This window comes from Perca flavescens, chromosome 6 (assembly GCF_004354835.1).
Source record: "Perca flavescens isolate YP-PL-M2 chromosome 6, PFLA_1.0, whole genome shotgun sequence".
Taxonomy (NCBI): Eukaryota; Metazoa; Chordata; class Actinopteri; order Perciformes; family Percidae; genus Perca; species Perca flavescens.
Genome location: NC_041336.1, coordinates 4,567,233 through 4,585,498, shown reverse-complemented (window position 1 = coordinate 4,585,498; position 18,266 = coordinate 4,567,233). Strand labels below are relative to the sequence as shown.

General features: G+C 43.8%; 1 protein-coding gene across 4 annotated transcripts in view; it reads right to left on the bottom strand.

Moving 5' to 3' along the window:
• The window catches only part of LOC114557016 (collagen alpha-6(VI) chain), a 102,917-nt gene that overhangs the window by 57,278 nt on the left and 27,373 nt on the right, over nucleotides 1-18,266 (bottom strand). For 3 of the 4 annotated variants that reach the window (XM_028580226.1, XM_028580229.1, XM_028580227.1), the window contains 7 exons: nucleotides 12,021-12,127; nucleotides 9,880-10,476; nucleotides 8,227-8,814; nucleotides 7,205-7,774; nucleotides 5,271-5,891; nucleotides 1,747-2,307; nucleotides 338-895 (listed from right to left, as the gene is read on the bottom strand). In XM_028580226.1, the coding sequence (XP_028436027.1) occupies nucleotides 338-895; nucleotides 1,747-2,307; nucleotides 5,271-5,891; nucleotides 7,205-7,774; nucleotides 8,227-8,814; nucleotides 9,880-10,476; nucleotides 12,021-12,096 (3,571 nt within the window). In that variant the 5' untranslated portion in view covers nucleotides 12,097-12,127. The remainder of the gene's footprint in view (nucleotides 1-337; nucleotides 896-1,746; nucleotides 2,308-5,270; nucleotides 5,892-7,204; nucleotides 7,775-8,226; nucleotides 8,815-9,879; nucleotides 10,477-12,020; nucleotides 12,128-18,266) is intronic. The other variant, XM_028580230.1, reaches the window with a different exon arrangement.

The window sequence follows — 18,266 nt, the reverse complement described above, 5'->3', positions numbered from 1 at the left end:
CAGAGGAGTTATCAGCACTTTTACATTTCTCCGCCATGTTTCATTCCTAAAATAGTGATGCCGTGGCGGCAGGAAAAACGAGGATACAACTAAATATATCGTTTTCATACAGACTTTTGTATACATTATATATTCTAATGAATTATCATAATTTGTTTAACATGTGCAAATATATATATATATATATTTTTTTTTACCTCAACCTCAAACCAGATAAAGACTTGCACCCCCCCTGTGATCTTTGCCGCCCCCCCTGGGGGTGCCCGGACCCCAGGTTGGGAACCACTGCTTTAAATGATCTGATATTTCGGGATAGTCCCTGCCAAACTGCTCTTACCTCTCTCTGGTTCGCAGAGTTCCAAAGTCAGCTGGCTCTCCAAATCCTTCAGAGCATCAAAATCCCTCTCCGCATACACCCTGTCTGGGGAGCCGCTGATCTCAAGCAACTGGGTGGTGTTGGCGTCCACCACTCCGATGGCGTACACCACCACTCCCTTTTCCCTCAGAGCCTCAGCGGGGCCTTTGACCTCGTCTTGGGCCTCGCCGTCCGTTATCACCACCAGCGTCTGCCTCATGCCAGGGCGCCCTCCTCTGCCTTCATCGAAGTACTGCGACACATCCGTGATGGCTTCGCCTGTGAGCGTGCCTCCGCCGATCTGCTGCATCTCGTTGATGGCTGCCGACATTTCTTCCTTGCTAAAGTAGCGGGTGAGGGGGAACGCTAGTTGTTGCACGTCGCTGAACTGCATGACGCCGACGTGCACCTCATTCTTCCCGATGAAGGACTTGCTGATGACGGCTTTCATGAACTCTTTCATTTTCTTGTAGTCTTGTGGATAGATGCTCCCAGAGCTGTCGATCAAGAAAAGGAGATCGCTCGGTACATCTTTGCAAGCTGTGGACACAGGAGCGCAGACAGGTTAGAGCAATGTTACTCTTTTCTTTCTGCTTATCTTTCCTTTGGATCCAAGCAATGCTTATATGTGTCAATTCTAACATACTTTTAGTAGTAGTAAAAGGGCAACACACACCAATCATTTAATTCTCATTTGATGTAGCGCAGACTCACTATATTCGGTACAACAAACTTCTGCAAACTTGGTTTTCCCCACGAATTATATAAATAAGTACTTTCATTTTATGGGGAATATATACGTTTATGTCATCCTTGTCTCCTCTTTCAATTCCAACCAACGTCTAGTTTCGAGAGCCAATCGCTTAGGAGAAGTTGCCAGTCATTTCCTATGTCTTGGATGAAGACCATCCCCTCGCCATTTTCTAAACGCTCATAGGCACGAGCGTTTAGAAAATGCCGAGGGGATGGTTTACATCCGAGACGACAGGCAGAAGATGAAAGACTTCAAGATTGCAAAATATGTTTTTCAAAAACATAATCACCAACCATCAAAATGACAGGCACGTTCTTTCAGGTGTCATAGAATATTTATGAGTTACTTTTGGCAAATATTTAGACTTCTTTAAGGGATAGGCGCATTTACAGAGGCACAAAGGGGTGTGTTGTCTAATGTAGAAAACATAGGGTGCTGGGGCTCTCTGGTCCACCAGTTAACATGTCGACCACAAATCAGAGATGAACCATTCACCGCCTCCAGTTTAGCTTCAGCCAAGGACTTGGATCTGGATTTGGTGCATCCCTAAAATAAACCATCATATGGTGTGATTCTCACTTAGTGAAAGTGAGTTTGATACCCCCTAAAATTGAAACAGTACCCCTGTTTTCCCTACCGTCTTCAGAACAGATGTCTGTGATGATTTCGTTCTTGATGGGAATCAAAGCATCGAAATTATTGACAAAGAAAGTCCTTCTGGCGTCGCCGGAAATCTCTTGCAGCTCATTTTCATCTGCATCCTTCACACCGACGGCATACACGGTGACGCCATGCGTCCTCAGTTTCTCTGCGGGAACTTTGACCTTGTCAGTGGATTTTCCATCCGTGATGACCACCAGGTACTCTGGGACTTTGTGACCTCGAGACACCACCGCTCGCTCAAAGATCGGGCCCATGAATTCCAGCGCCCTTCCTGTCTCCGTCCCTCCTCCTATTTGCTGAATATCCTCCACGGCTTTCTCCAACGTCGTGGTATCTGTGTACTCTGTCACATCAAACTCTAAGTCTGGCGAATCCGCAAATTTTGCAACCCCAATGCGGACATGTTGGGGCCCGATACGGAAGGTGTGTAGAAACTCGATGATGAACTTCTTCATGTCTTGGAAGTCGTTGGGATGAATGCTTCCTGAATGATCAATCAGAAAGAAGATGTCCGCCTCATCTTTTTGTTCGCAGCCTGGAAAAGGAAAAACACATTTTATCAAAAGATATTATTAGCTCTTTTCCCAAAGCATCAGCTTTACACTACCTTTACCTGCAATTACTTAAAGGTGCTGTAGGTAGGATTGTGAAGATCCAGGACTTAGCTAAAAAAAATTTAACATCAACAACTTCTCAGTCCCTCCCCCCTTTCTGCTAAAGCCCAAAACGGTCTCCTAAGCCCCTCCCCCAACAAGGGAGAATGAATGCGTGTGCATGAGCAGTGACTGACACGCAGTTAGACACCCCCCCGGCCCTGATTGGTGCATCTGAACAGGAAGCGGTTGATTTTTTTCAAATTGCAGTACAGGTTGTAGGTCGAGCCAGAGGAGCCAGATTTTTTTTTTTAAATGACCTGCTTCATGTAGTTCTACTGAAACTTTATAGCTGGACCCGAATGTTCGAATACTCGAATATTCGTTCGGTGGGTTGGTATTCAATTTGAAAATTTGACATTCAAGTATTCGTTTTTTTGAATTTATTTTCTGCATTTTTCTCTCGTTCACACTCCAGTCCAGTTGGTGGCGGTAATGCACATTTAAGTTGGTTTGCCAACCGCCAATAAACTACAAAGAAGAAGAAGATCCTGTCGGTCGGTACACGATGACGCCCACTTCGAGCATTTAGCAAGCTGGGCAGAGAAGCTAGCGGCGATAACAAGTGCGGAAATGGAAAACTGATTTGCGTTTTTCCGTTGTGATTCGGCCAGAAACTTCAACATAGTGAGGCGAAGAGATCTTTTTGGAATATAAAGCTTGGATATTACATTTCCTCGGACTCTTGGGGATTTATGAAAATCAAGTTTTGGTCAAAATACCACTTTGTTGCTGAAAGGATAATGAAAACAGGTATGCTATGCACTCTCGGCTGCGCAGATTACGGCTGAGTTGTTTTATTTTCTTTTACTTTGTAACAGTTGTGTACATGGCTGTATATTTTAAAGATTTAATGCTTTAAAGTTATAAAAACGCTCATGAGTGGAAGTTTTATCGAGGTTACAGCGATGCCCCAGTCACAAAGTGTCCCGTTGACTTGTCCTTGAGAGGTTAAAAGTTTATTAATTCTGAACGCGGCTGGCCTGTCTATCTATATTTCACCAAATACGACACTGCACTCCCTTGTGAAGTCGTTTGGATGAAAGGTTCTTAAATAATCAAAATGCAAACAAACAGACAGACACAGATTCCTGCCTTTATTAGAGATAATAATATGTTCAGCCCCCTCTCTCCGAAGCTTCGAATATTCGATGCTCATTACTACCGAAGCTTCGAAGCTCAAAAAATGGTATTCGGACCAGCCATATGGAACATAGGGTCAGTTTCAGCTAATATGACAGAAAGGTAGTTTAATAAGTCTTACCTACTGCACCTTTAATGTTCTACGCTATAAACCCTCTGAGGACAAAGGACGTGTAGGCGCGTCTTTATCAATATCTCAGCAATTATACAGCGCAGAAATGTGGTTTAGATATTCCCGGAATCGGCTGAATCTAAGCATTGGCGTCCTTTTTGTTGCGAGATGACACGTCACTTACACGGCCAATAAGGAGACAGAGAAGAGAGCACACGGTATTGAGTCCCTCTATGGTGAAAGTAGAGTGACGGACAACACTTCTACTGAAAAAGCGATATTACAAAATTTCGTTTTAGACACATTTATCTACCATTTCATTCATATTTTACATTACTTTTGTGAACTTAAGACTTTGATTTAAAGCTCCAAAACAATTCTTCCATATGAGTAAAGATTTGAAGAATTTCAAAAACCCAACTTCAACTTTTACAGCTTTAGGGCCAACTTATCTCTACATGTTGCTCTAGGACAAATTAGGGTCTCAGTTTCCATAACGCTGAGTTTGTCCTAAACATTTTGATATGAAACACATTGCCAAGGCTTTAAATTTAAAACCCCCAACCCGCTAAATGCGGGTAAAAATTAACTTTGGCAGGTTACTAGCCATTTTTGCCGTTGATGAATGAAGCAGATAACTCACAGCAGGCTGCAGAAATGTTTCCGCCAAGAAATTTGGGCGGTTTTGTGTGTTTTTGGCTAGGAAATGTAATCTTTATCTGGCAACACTTCCTACATTTCCCATGAACACTTATGTTGTGGCGTGTCGTACTACTGTGTGCTACATGCCTAGCGCGTGGTATCGATTACGAACAACGCTGAAACGGAGAAGACGAATGGAACAGCGCCAAACAAACCAGAGGAGCTGAAATTAAAGTAAAGTTTAAAAAAATTACTCCTCCTCAATAGCATTTAAAGCTACAGACACAGAAATGGCTCATCCTAAGGAAAGCTAATTGTGTGACTGGCATTAGGGGCTGTAATTCTGAGACTTCAGATACAGTATTAGAGGACCACTAAGGCCTATATAAAAGAGACTTCAGATACAGTATTAGAGGACCACTAAGGTCTATATAAAAGAGACTTCAGATACAGTATTAGGGGACCACTAAGGTCTATATAAAAGAGACTTCAGATACAGTATTAGGGGACCACTAAGGTCTATATAAAAGAGACTTCAGATACAGTATTAGGGGACCACTAAGGTCTATATAAAAGAGACTTCAGATACAGTATTAGGGGACCACTAAGGTCTATATAAAAGAGACTTCAGATACAGTATTAGGGGACCACTAAGGTCTATATAAAAGAGACTTCAGATACAGTATTAGAGGACCACTAAGGTCTATATAAAAGAGACTTCAGATACAGTATTAGGGGACCACTAAGGTCTATATTAAAAGAGACTTCAGATACAGTATTAGAGGACCACTAAGGTCTATATAAAAGAGACTTCAGATACAGTATTAGGGGACCACTAAGGCCTATATAAAAGCATCCAAAAAGCAGCATGTAATAAGAACTTTGACTAAAAACATATTTTTACACATATTGAAGGAGGCCAATTCTATAATAAACACTGGTTCTGACCTTCTTTGATGGCTGTTGTTCTCGTACTGACGGAGAACGCTTGCTGAAGGATGTTTTGGCACATGCTTTTCTGCAGGCTCTGCTCCAGCGACTTCAGCTTGGCAAAACTGTCCACGATAAACTTGTGCTTATGGGGGGGATACGATGCCATTTCTACCAACTGGGCCTCGTTGGCATTTTCGACTCCAATTGCATAAATCGTGACACCATCCCGCCGAAGATTATACGCCGCGGTGCTCACGTTGTCCTGGGATTTCCCATCTGTGATGACCACCGCCACCTGCTGGACGCCCTTTTCCTTTCTGCTTCCTCGGTCGTTGATAAAAACAGTCTCCTGGGTGAACTTTAGGGCCTCTCCGGTGAGCGTTCCACCTCCGTTATAAGGAAGCATTTTGATGAAGTTCAGCAAATCATTCTTGTCATCGAAGCTGTCGAGGTAGACCTGCGCCGTGGCCTTGGTGTTGTACGTTACGATGCCCACTCGCACTTTGGACTGACTGACTTCCAGAACGTTCACCATCGAGTGCAGGAAAGTTCGCACCAGCTGGAATCTCTCCTTTCCGATGCTTCCGGACTCGTCGACGATGAACACAACGTCTGCCAGTTTGGCTGCTTTGCAATCTGTGAAAAAAATATAATGAAATCGTTATTAGCAATTCACGGTTCAGCAATAAGGGATTCGCCCGATGGCCAGGGCAGCAAGTAAAACGCCACGTCAGGCAAGTAAATATAACTGACGCATGGATAAATAAATATTATAGGGGCGTCATCGTTCTCTCGACCCCATTGGAGAATTCTTGTTGAATGATTTGAATGTGCCGTTGAGCAATCAATAATTGAGTTGGTCCTATGTTTTTCTACATTCAATGCTTTTTTTCTGCGTTCTTTTCGATGATTGTGACCTTTTTTTGTTTAACTTTTTTTTTTAGGTTTTTTCAAAGTTTGAGATTTAAAAAAATAAATAAAATTGTTTAAAATTGTTAAAAGTTGTAAAGGGGATAGAAAAAATTGACTTCAGGCAAGTAGAATTATTTTTCACATACCCATCTTAACGTTGAACCCTGCAATTAATGCGTGAGCTGCTCAAACATTAAGATACATTTCAATAAAAAAGACAGATTGAGAGAAGAAATACTCTTTTCTTTATACAATCTGTAAAATTCTGTTTTGTGAACAGTTTCTCGTTGACAGACGAGCGTACTTGTTACCGATGGTGGAGCCAGACGATTCTTTTCCGGTTTACAGCAGCTTTATGCACTATTTTTTCACAATATTTTAAATCAAAATGCCTATAAATCTGTACATCATTTGGGAAAAGCATGATAGTTGCAGAGGAAAAGAATACTTCTGTATAGCCGACATCCTGTTTTATGTCTTATTCATTCTGAAACCAGAACACAACAAATGCTGTAGACGACTACTTTTTTACTCCCGACACCTAAAAAGGTGCAAACATTGTCTGATGTTACTGTTTTTAAGATAGCCTATATAACATAGATATGGGAGAATTTGGCATGAACAGCAACACTAATCTCAAAACCTATTTTTTTTTTTACTTTTGCTGCATTGATTCCAATCCAGTCAGAGCGACTGAGGCTACATCTACATTACTATGTTTTGATTTAAAAATTAATATCTTCTGCTACGTTTCCCCCTCTCATTCCCCATGCTTTGGCATTTCCCCCTCTCATTCCCCATGCTCTGGCGTTTCCCCCTCTCATTCCCCTTGCTCTGGCATTTCCGAGCTCCTAAACCGGAAGCTAACAAGGTAATAAAACTGGTTTACTTGTCTGTCAGTAAGAAACAGATCACATATCTGAGACTTCATTCAATGGTAACACTACGAAAGGGGGTGACTGTGAATAATCGTATGTAAAAAACATTTTCAAAGGTGCGCAAACTGATTAATTAATAATAAGTATGGTATACTTTACCTAGAGTTTGAGTTAACTGCTTTTCCTCATTTTCAAAGGTAGTCCTCAGTGTGGGAACAATGTTGGTGATAAACTTGTAACTGTACGGATCAGTGGCGATGACACGCATTTCCTGCTCTGATGCACCGAGGCTCAACCCCACCACAGTTACTCCGGATGTTTTGATCAGACGTGATTCCTTATACACCGGATCGTCTGAGTCTTTTCCACTTATAACAACCAGGAACTCTCTGTAGCCTTCGTTCGCCCGGCTTCCTGCTTCCTTTGTGAAAAAGTGAGTGCTGGCGTACTGCAATGCGCTGCCCAGTTTGCGAGGCTCGTTGGGTTGTAGTTTGCGCTGGCGGAAATTCTTAACAGCCTTCTGGGTCTCCTCTTTGGTTTGGTGAGTATTAAGAAGAAATTCCACCTTGACTTCTTGACCGTACTGTGCCAAGCCCAGACGGTAGGCGGACGCGCCGATGTTCATTTGATTGGACAGTCGTGCGAGGAGAGTTCTGATCTGATTGAACTCTAGTGCAGTCACGCCGCTGTCCACCAGGAAGAAGATGTCTGCGAAAGTTTCTGCCAAGGCTAAAAGAAAATAAAGCAACAAAAACAGTTGTTACAACTGCAAACTCAAAGCATCCGCATCTCACACATTTCTTTTTTTTTTTTATAAAATACTGATTCATAATTGTTAAAGGTCCCCTTCTGTGCTTCTCTTCATAGTTGTCAGATTCATCTACCAACCCTTATAGAACTGGCTCAGGTTTGCCTTGCACCAGCTCTTAATTATGCTGTTATAGTTTTAGACTGCCGGGGGACTTCCTCTGACACACTGAGCTCCTCTCTCTCTTTCCATCTGTGTGCATGCATGTCCCAGAAATGCTTGTTACTAACGTAGCTCTGGGGAGCTTATTCCCTGGAGCCCTTAGACCACAACAAATGCTGAGGGCGACTCACTTCATTATATGAGACCTTTAAGATAGTTATTCACAAGAACTTTAATTTTCATCAACACAAGTTCTTCAGGACTGCCTTACCTTCCCCCTGATCTACCACCGAGATACAAACAGTCCTCAGCAGACCCTCCGTCAGCCTCTGCAGAGCCTGGTAGCTATTGATGGAATGGAGGAAGCGTTTTCGTGGCCGGTTAGCGATGGACTCAAGCTGCTTCAGGTTGGCTTCTCCTACCCCGATACCAAACACGATGACTCCGTGCTTCCTCAGGCGCTGGGCGGGTTGTATAACATCATCCGTGGAGTCTCCATCGGTGATGACGACAGCGATCTGAGGCACTCGTTGGTTGGCTCGGCTCCCCGCTTCCTCCTTGAAGTACTGCTGCAGGAGGAAGTCGATGGCCTTGCCTGTTTCCGTGCCTCCTTGTCGGTAGGGAAATGCGTCCACGGCGGCCAGCAGCGAGTTCTTGTCCATGTGATCCTTCAGCAGGAACTCCTGGTAAGTATCATCGCTGTACTGAGCCACGCCGATCCGAACTTTGTCGGGGCCGATGTCGAGGCCTGCGATGACACTTCGGAGAAACACCTTGATCTCCTGAAAGTTGTTGGCGCCGATGCTGGAGGAGCCGTCGACCAGGAAGACAATGTCGGCCACGGTGGCTTTGGCACATTCTGGACAGGAAAGAGAAAAAAGTCAGTAAGCTGAAAAACCTTTAGATCCCCTGTGTTTGTTTGAGCACATACATTATATTATGTGTTCTTACTGTTTATTTTGTCCAACATCTCTAATTTGTCAAGGCTGACTGTATAAAGGTTTACAAAGCTTTCTTGGTGAAGGTGATTTTTTTTTTGGCCACTCAGATGGAGAGCTGCAAAGATGAATCGATTACAGTACGGGCCAAAAGTTTGGACACACCTTCTCATTCAATGCATTTCCTTTTTATTTTCATGATTATTTACATTGTAGATTCTCACTGAAGGCATCAAAACTATGAATGAACACATATGGAATTATGTACTTAACAAATTGGAATCGGCTTTGGTCGCGACTCTGGAAGACTCGGAGTTCAGCTTTTCTTTGAGAAAAGAACAAAGTACGGTACTGAAGTCATTCTTAAAAAAGGAAGATGTGTTCGCAGTTTTGCCGGCCGGAAACGGCAAAAGTTTAATCTACCAACTAGCGTTGCTCTGGTTGGTTGTAGTGCTATCCTATTGCGTGCAGAGGGAACTTCGAAGACAACCATTGATCCTGCCCTTCGGATTGAGCCCTGCCAGTGGTGAGTTCCCAGACCCAAGAAATTGATGTGGGTGTGGCTTGTCAGGCTTATCAGTTTGAGTCTTTTTTTCGAAAACACAGAAAAACTAAATGTGAATATTGTTCTAGTGTCTTCTCTCCTCTAGGACAGTAAACTGAATATCTTTGAGTTGTAGACAGAACAAGACATTAGAGGACGTCATCTTGGGCTTTTTGGGAAACACTGATCCACATTTCTCACAATTTTCTGACATATTAGAGACCAAACTACTAATCCATTCACCCAGAACATAATCAACAGATTAATCAACAATGAAATTAATCGGTAGTTGCAGCCCTCCTGAATCCGGTTGGACATTTATATTTCCGAAAAATCTAAAACATTTGGGGCAACCACCAGTACTTGTAATACTTGGCTCTATCATTTCTTAGATGCAAGTTAAGTCAGATCGCCACAAGCTGTCTAGTACGACACATTTTACCTTGAGACACTTGCAGGAGTCCTCGTTTGGCTTCCTCTACCGTCGTGCAAAGGGTATGGACGATGCTCTGAGAAATTCCCTGCAGCGCTGCAAAGTCTGACACGCTGTAGACGTGATTTTTGGCTATCTCTTTCAGCTGCTCTTCATCTGCATCTTTGATACCAATTGCGTACAAAATGATTCCCCTTCTCTTCAGATCCTGGGCGTGGGACTCCACCTTGTCCTGCGATTTGCCATCAGTGATCACCACACCGATCTGCGGCACATTCTGGCCCCCGCGGCTTCCAGCTGCCGCCACAAAGTGATTATTCAGCATGAAGTCCAAGCCTTGGCCCGTATTGGTGCCGCCCCCCATGTAAGGCAAGGTGTCGATGTACTGCAGGATGTCCGCCTTGTTCTGAAAGGTGTTGAGCAGGAACTCGGTGCGAGGAGTCGTGCTGTACTGCACCAGCCCGATGCGGATGTGCTCGGGGCCGACGTCGAAGCTGTTGACCAGCGTGTACAGAAACTGACGGATCTGTTGGAAGTTCTCCGCGCCGATGCTCCACGAGCCGTCGACCATGAAGACGATGTCGGCTACAGCCTCTTGAGTGCAGACTGAGAGGGAAAGTTGTCAGGTCATGGAGATGGTCTTGCAGATATGAAGTTAAAGCGCGCTACAAAGGAAAGCTCTCGCTACCCGAGCAGTTCTTGGTTCTTTTCAGAAAGCCAGTGCCAGCCAGAGGTGAAAAAGTGTCAGCGTGATTTACAGACAGAAGTGGCTGGTCGCTTGTGATTTGTGCAAGCCAGAGGAAGAAAAAAAAATAGCAGTGTTGTTGTGAAGTTGCGGGCAGTTTGTGCACAGGTTGCAGAGGTCGAGTCTGAAAGCACTCCCCTTCAGGTGGACTCTTGGGTGCAAAAGTGTGCGAAGAGTGAAACAGAAGTTGTGTGGCTTACAGCTGGTGTTCATTTTTCCTTCAGACAGTGAGTCCGTTTACATGCATACTTAAATTCCACTATTATTGCGAATATCACAACATTCTGAATGTAATACAGCATTATCTGTTTGGATATTCAGAATTAGACCTTTTTCCGAATATGGCATTTTCAGACGGTATTGTTCAGCTTTTAGAAGCATTCTTTAGACATGTATACAGCACATTCAGAATCTGGAGAACCACTGGAGAAACTGTTTTGCATGGCTGCATGTAAACGGGTCTTTTTAAGAAAAAGAGCCAAAAAATGAATATTAAGTGCATGTAAACGTAGTCAGTGTTGGTGTTGCTGAAAGCGTTGACCTAACTCTACCTCTCCTTTAACTTCTTCATGTCACTACAAACTTTTACAAAGCTTACATCAATGTGCCCGGCTGCATAAAACATGTTCAAAGTTTTCTGTACTCTGCATACTTTTGGTTATTCCTGGAAACATTTCAAAGAGATTCAGATTGACTGTATTCCTACTGGAGTGGAATATATTTTCAACGTAGATCCTGCATCTCCACTGAAAATCTGACTTTCCTGCAAGCAAACAGACTTTGTGTCCCATTACAGACCTGCAATTACATTCCTTAAACAAAGCCATTTATTGGCCTTGACCTTATTTTCTTTACTGATTTTCCCTCTTTTCCCAACCATCCTGTAGGCAGATGTTGTGAAAAAGAACTTTAAAAAATGTTGGACATAATCCAGATTTTTGCAGAGTGGTGAAATATTAACATATGGTCTGGCAACAGGGTTGTTACAGTAAATACGTAAATGTTTTATGCAACGAGGCACTGGTGATCAAAGCAAAAATTATTTTTGTGCTGTACCAATTAAGCATCTTATCCATGTGTTCAGCAGAAAACACATTATTGTGCACGGTTACTAACAGTGCTCTTAATGTGTTTATAATGAAAACAGAACATTCACCACACACATCTTCTCTGTGAAGCACATTATGTATGTGTTTAGGCATGTACAGTGTGTGTGTGTGTGTGTGTGTGTGTGTGTGTGTGTGTGTGTGTGTGTGTGTGTGTGCGCGCCTACAGGCACACATTGTATGCACTGCTTTAACAGATGTTTTGGGTTGATGTAACGTTGGAGTAGGGGCACGTTTGCCTTGATCCTATATGTGCTGGTATGCAGGAAGTCAAGTCATAGCTGCATAATCACACCCACCTGTCTTCTGAGCGGCGTTGCCGTGGAAACACGCTGCCATGATGAGGCTGAGGAGGAGACCTCGCCTCCTCTCCATGCTGGAATGGCTCTCGGGTTTCTGTCTCTTCCTGCAGCACAAAGGCAAAGACAAAGACGGCCATAAACGCTGAGAGTCTGTTTCACATCAGTCGCAGCGGGGCACGTTTGTTCCATCGTGTTACATGTGTCACATGAAAACAGGACACACCATAAAACCTTAGGTTTTTCCCAAGAATATAAACCCCTCTGAGCTGTGGTATGTTGGGCTGCACAATAAACAAGTCTGACATTTTGGGAAATGCCGTGTGTGTGCCAAATTATTCAGGCTGTTCCCATGAACCATTTGTACATATAGCCGAGAAAAGTAAAGCACTGTAGTTGGTATGTATTCCACGTTACTGTCAGCAGCACATTAGTCTATATCGACGACATTCCACTTCCGGGATTGGTGTTGGGATCAGGTGCCACCGGAAATTCTGCAGTATGTCCTTATTTGCGTCCTCTTCCTGTTTCTTTGTGTTGGCGTTCTAGCCTCCGGTGGATTTGTGAGAACTAACTGCTCCTCAGATCTCTGCAGGGTAAATCCAGACAGCTAGCTAGACTATCTGTCCAAACGGAGTTTTCTGTTGCACGACTAAAACAACCTTTGAACGTACACATGTTCCACCAAAACAAGTTCCTTCCAGAGGAGCTTAGTGCCGCCCAAGACAATTGTGATTGGTTTAAAAAAAATGCCAATAAACCAGAGCAAGTTGTTCTCCCATCCAGGAATGCTGTGGGGACTAGCCAGACCTTCCTTCACAGGGCTGTGCAGGAAGGTCTGGCAATGCGAAGGTAGAAGGTCACAGTGATGCAAAGAGGCCCTATGTGTGCGAAGTTGGATCTGATCCAGATGTTTAAGTTCTAAGAATAACAAGTTTAGAGGCCCTGATTGATTAGATGTCCAGGGTTGTCATTCGTCATCTGTGAGCATCTCCATCATCAATTTCCAGAGAGTTCCATCTCTCAATGTCCCGGAAGAAGTTAAGGAGAAAACGCAAATTCACCCAGGAAACAGATGTTCATGTCTGGGGAGTACTACTTAAGGTGACCAATCTTAACCGTCGTCGTCGCATGGCTTCATTTTCTGTGTAAAAGTCAAAATGCATCACAAGTGACCATACACTGAGCCGTCAAAAGGCAGAAATATGACTCCACTCTGGCTGCGATCAGCCCCTTCCCCATTGATTATAGACAGTTCATTTTGAACCCTGCAGTCCCGACCTGGCAGCTTTGTAACATTTCTGCCAAATCAGTGTAATTATTGATAATTACGCGTCCCTGCACGCTGCCATAAAGTCATCTCCTCCGAGTGACATGAGACCTTTACTGCAGCACCACAACGAATAAATCATCAAGTGAGCATCGAAAGCTCCCCAATGTTTAACGTATGACAGAACATAAATCGTTGCAAAGCGCAGGGAGACGATGAGCCTCAGCACTGCGACTGATCAGATCTGTGTTTTCAATAAAGACTCAGGAACATGGTAGATCAGACGGCTTAATGGGCAAATGGTTGAGACTAACGGGCCCCAAACATACCCTTAACCAACGTAGGGTATCATGTATTCCGGTCCAAAATTCCTGGACCTTATCACAGGACCATTAGCTTTAGCATGGGAAAACCCTGACGAACTTCCGGCAAATTTGAGATTTGCTCTGCAAGTCTGTCTGGCCAAGAGCCCATTCAAGCCCATTTCCAATTTTTCCAAATTGAGGCACCAATCATAAGCGTTGAGGTGGGATTTACACGATGGGTTAGGGTTAGGATTAACAGCCCGTCGATGCCGCTGTCGCTGCTACGTCACCCAGATCGTTGGTCCTGATTGGTTGAAGGACTATCCAATTGCGTTGGTGACGCCCCTTTGGAAATGGGCTGTGAATGAAGCTTCCCCAGACCCACTCTCAGTTACAACTGAGAAGGGTCTGGTGTCAACCAGGCTACATTAGCCTGGAAATCCAGACCCAAATCCGAAAGATTAAGGGTCTGGCAATGAGTAATGGAAATGGCCCAACTCGAGGGGCGGCACCAAGCATGCATTTGAAAATCTCACTGCACGCGATGGCATAACCCAGATAGGTTTTCTTTCTCCTATCCCAGAATGCATCTGTGGTGTAGCCGGACCTTTACTCCACAATGCTGTGGAGATCTGGCAATGCGAGACTGTGCATCCTTGACTGACTGTTCAGAGAAAACACTGATTAGAAACAAATACTTTTTGCAAGTCACACAGCCACTGAACCAAACTTCATAACTCCTCCAATGTGCTGATGTTTCCCTCCCTTTCCTTCCCGGCTTCCTCTGGATTTCCACAGAATCCTGGCGTCTGCGGCAGCCAGATGAGTTCAAAACATTCAGAACATAACCACGCGTTTGAAACATTTCTGCCGCACAAGATCCAGAAGACCAAAAGCCGTCCTCTCTTGTCCATCTGGCTGTGCTTACTGCCTAATAGAGCCATTTCCTTTCCTCTGGGTGCAGCAGACACTGTGTGACCACATCACAGCTCAGAGGGACAGGAAATAGTTTTAAAATATGTGAATTGACTTGATGATGATGCTGCCGCTGACGGAGAAGATATTGTCCTCTCTCTCTCTCTCTCTCTCTCTCTCTCTCTCTCTCTCTCTCTCTTGGGCTACATCGGGCGTACAATATTTTCATATTATTTATGTGCGGAGTGGAGTGACGGGGGTTAACTGTAGCTCTGGAGACTCCAGCTCGTCTCTGGTAAACGCTGCCTTTGTCAGGGTTGAAAGGAGTTATAGTTTGCTGTCTGTAATACGGCTGGGTACCCAATTCTAGGGCTGCCACCTCTTAGTCGATTAGTCGACTAATCGGTCGTTTTGGTCTTAGTCAACTAAGATTTCTTTAGTCGATTAGTCATTTTTTTATGCTTATTCATGCTTAATTGCTCATTTCCAAGAAACTTCTGAGCACATTTATGGTAAACACAAGATTTAAAGTGGTGCTTTTGCAGGATTAATTGTGGAGAAACTCAGTTTTACAGATGGTTAATTAACTACATTTATATTGTGCTTTTCTAGTCTTAACCACCTCTCAAAGCTCACAGCTCTGTCAATTAAATCAACTAATCGATTAGTCGACTAAATTGTATAATTGTTAGTCGACTAAGAATTTCTTAAGTCGAGGACAGCCCTACTGAATTCAATATTTTTTAGGCACCGTCCAAAATACCTCCTTGGTATCGAGCATGCCTCGTCATTCAATACCCAATTTCAATACCTAAGGTAGGGGTGTCGAACTCAACTTCACTACGGGCCACACTGGAAAATGAGAATTCGGATTCGGCCCTCGAGTTGGATGATTTCTTTAAACCGATCACAGTCGTCTTGGGCGGCACTAAGCTGAAACATAGATAAAAAGATTTGTGACTTAATGTGTAATGTTGTCTAAACATCGAAAAAAGCGTCAAAAAACAGGTGACATCTTGCCTATAGGGCATCAAATTGGTTGGTCAGCCCTGTGTGCGTGCTCACAGGGCCCCCCCCCCCCCAACACACAAACATGTTTAAGGCCTGTGTTCAATCACCCGCCAAGCGGAGTTTAATGTATGGCATGTGAAGGTAATCACAGCCGAGGGCTCCAGTGACAGGCTGATGGAGAGGAGTCCAAATCTATACACATCATGTATTTATATAGTCAGAGTTTGAGCCACTCGCTCCGGTTCAGCTGTATACATGAAGGGTTGGATGTTAGGGAACGAGGGGCCTCGTTTTTTAGAGCTGAAATCCGGCTCACGGGACTGTCGAGAGCTGAGAGTCTGACGGTTCTCCGGAGGTCGGCTGAAAGCCAGTATCTGCGCTCCATTTAGCACTGTTCAGACCAGGCTCAGGCTACATTCACGCTGCTACGCTTCCATTTTAGCCCCATGATGTTTTCTCACCGACATTAAAGAACGGCTTGTTTAGTGCTCAGACCAGTGGTTCTTAAACTTTTTTCTATAATGTACCCCCCATTTGAATTGTGTTTTTAAGCCAAGTACCCCCTGACCAGCGCTAGATTTACCAAACAACAGCAACATGTAACTGAAAAATATTTCAATGCTGATGAAAAGGCATAAAAAAAGTAAAAACTTGGAAAAAGTCAGTAGAAAGACGGAAGTAAGGCAAGAATAGGTGGAAAATAGTGTCAAAAACTTCGTAAAAAGCAACAAAAACCTTGAAAAAGCCAGAATAGTTTTTTGAAAAAAGCGACAAAAACTTTTGGAAGGAAGGAAGGAAGGAAGGAAGGAAGGAAGGAAGGGAGGAAGGGAGGAAGGCAGGCAAAAACAGGTCGAAAAAGGGTGAAATTAGTCAGCCCACTGTTATTACATTTTAAAGAAATTATTTAAATTTGACCATATGGTCTTAGCCAGTGGTTCTCAAATGGTGGTCCGTGTACCCCAAGGGGTACTTTGGAGGACTGCATGGGGTACGGGAGCGCTTTTAAAAAAAAGTTTTTGTCGTTTTTTCTCACTATTTTTGACCTGTTCTTGCCTGCCTCCCTTCCTTCCTCCCTCCCTCCCTCCCTTCTTTCCTTCCTTCCTTCCTTCCTTCCTTCCTTCCTTCCTTCCTTCCTTCCTTCCAAAAGTTTTTGTCGCTTTTTTCAAAAAACAATTCTGGCTTTTTCAAGGTTTTTGTCACTTTTTATGAAGTTTTTGTCGCTGTTTTCAAAGTTTTTGATACTCTTTTCCACCTATTCTTGCCTTACTTCCTTCTTTCTACCGACTTTTTACGTTTTTTTTATACAGTTTTTGTTGTCTTTTCATCAGCATTTCAATGTTTTTTCAGTATCATGGCTGTTGTTTGGTAAATCTAGCGCTGGTCATGGGTTACTTGGCTTAAAAACACAATTCAAATGGGGGGTCCATTATAGAAAAAAGGCTTGAGAACCACTGGTGTAGACTATCAGCAGCTAAACTCTCCCGAGACAGTCCCGGAGACGGAGGGAGAGAGCCGAGGGGAAACGATCACTGATCCCAACAATCGTGCTGTGAAAAATGCACACAAACTTCCTTTAACGAGGAAAACAAATCGTAAAAAAAAAAAAAAGAAAAAAAGAAGAGCCAAGAACACTGAGGGTTTGCAGCTGCTCTCGCGGTGTTTGTCATCATCTGTCGGCTCTTTCTTCACAGACCCACCAAGAGGAAAAAAATCAGGCTCCCGGGGGCCCGGGGGCCCGGCAGCGCCTCAATTAGGACTGACCCTGGATGAGATTACTCTGCCCGTGACACTCAGATTCCCATCTTGGAAGCACATGTCTGGACTGCTCCGCTGCAGGACCTTTTGGTTTTGCAGCGGACCGGGAGGACGGCTGAAGAGATCACTGGGGCCTCTCTCCCCCCTCTCTGATATCTACAGCACCCACTACAGCACCCACTGTCTGCGCAAAGCCATAAGCACCGTTACATACGCCACTCCATGTGTCTCCGTGTCGGCGCGCATGAACACACAGTTCCTCGGGGGGGGGGGGGGGCGGGGGGCGACCCAAGCTCACCCAGCAAGACAGGGGGTGTCAATCTCAACTACACTACGGGCCACACTGGAAACTAAGAACCATATCAAGGGCCAGACATGTAGAGTTGATTGACATAATTTATTTAATAGACCTTTCAGAAAAATTGAGTTTTTTTGTGATTGTTGCGGGCAAAAATCCTTGATTATGTGGCTTGTTTTCTTAAAAAATGCGATGGAATATGCGGGATATTTATGCAATTTTATGCGATGAAATTGTGGGAACTTGCAAAAACTGCTTTTTGATGATGTTCATGTGCCGTAATTACGTCACTTCATAACGTTCCCATGGCAACAGGAGAAAATGGATATATTATGGGACTTTTTTTGCAACGAAAATACGGGGATTATGAAATCATGCAAGCCCCGCATATTTATGCGGTGAAAGTGCGGCATAAATATGCTGACTTTGGCTGATTATGCGTTGAATTATGCGATCGCATAATCACGTTTTTCTGGAGGGACTGAATAGAAGAAGTCAAACATCTTTTACTGTATTATTGCATGCCCCCACAAAAGTCTTTTCACTTACAGCTCGGTCGACATAAAGTCCCCCAAAAGTACAGTACAGGCCAAAAGTGTGTGTTTCTTTATTTTCATGACTATTTACATTGTAGATTCTCACTGAAGGCATCAAAACTATGAATGAACACATATGGAATTATGTACTTAACA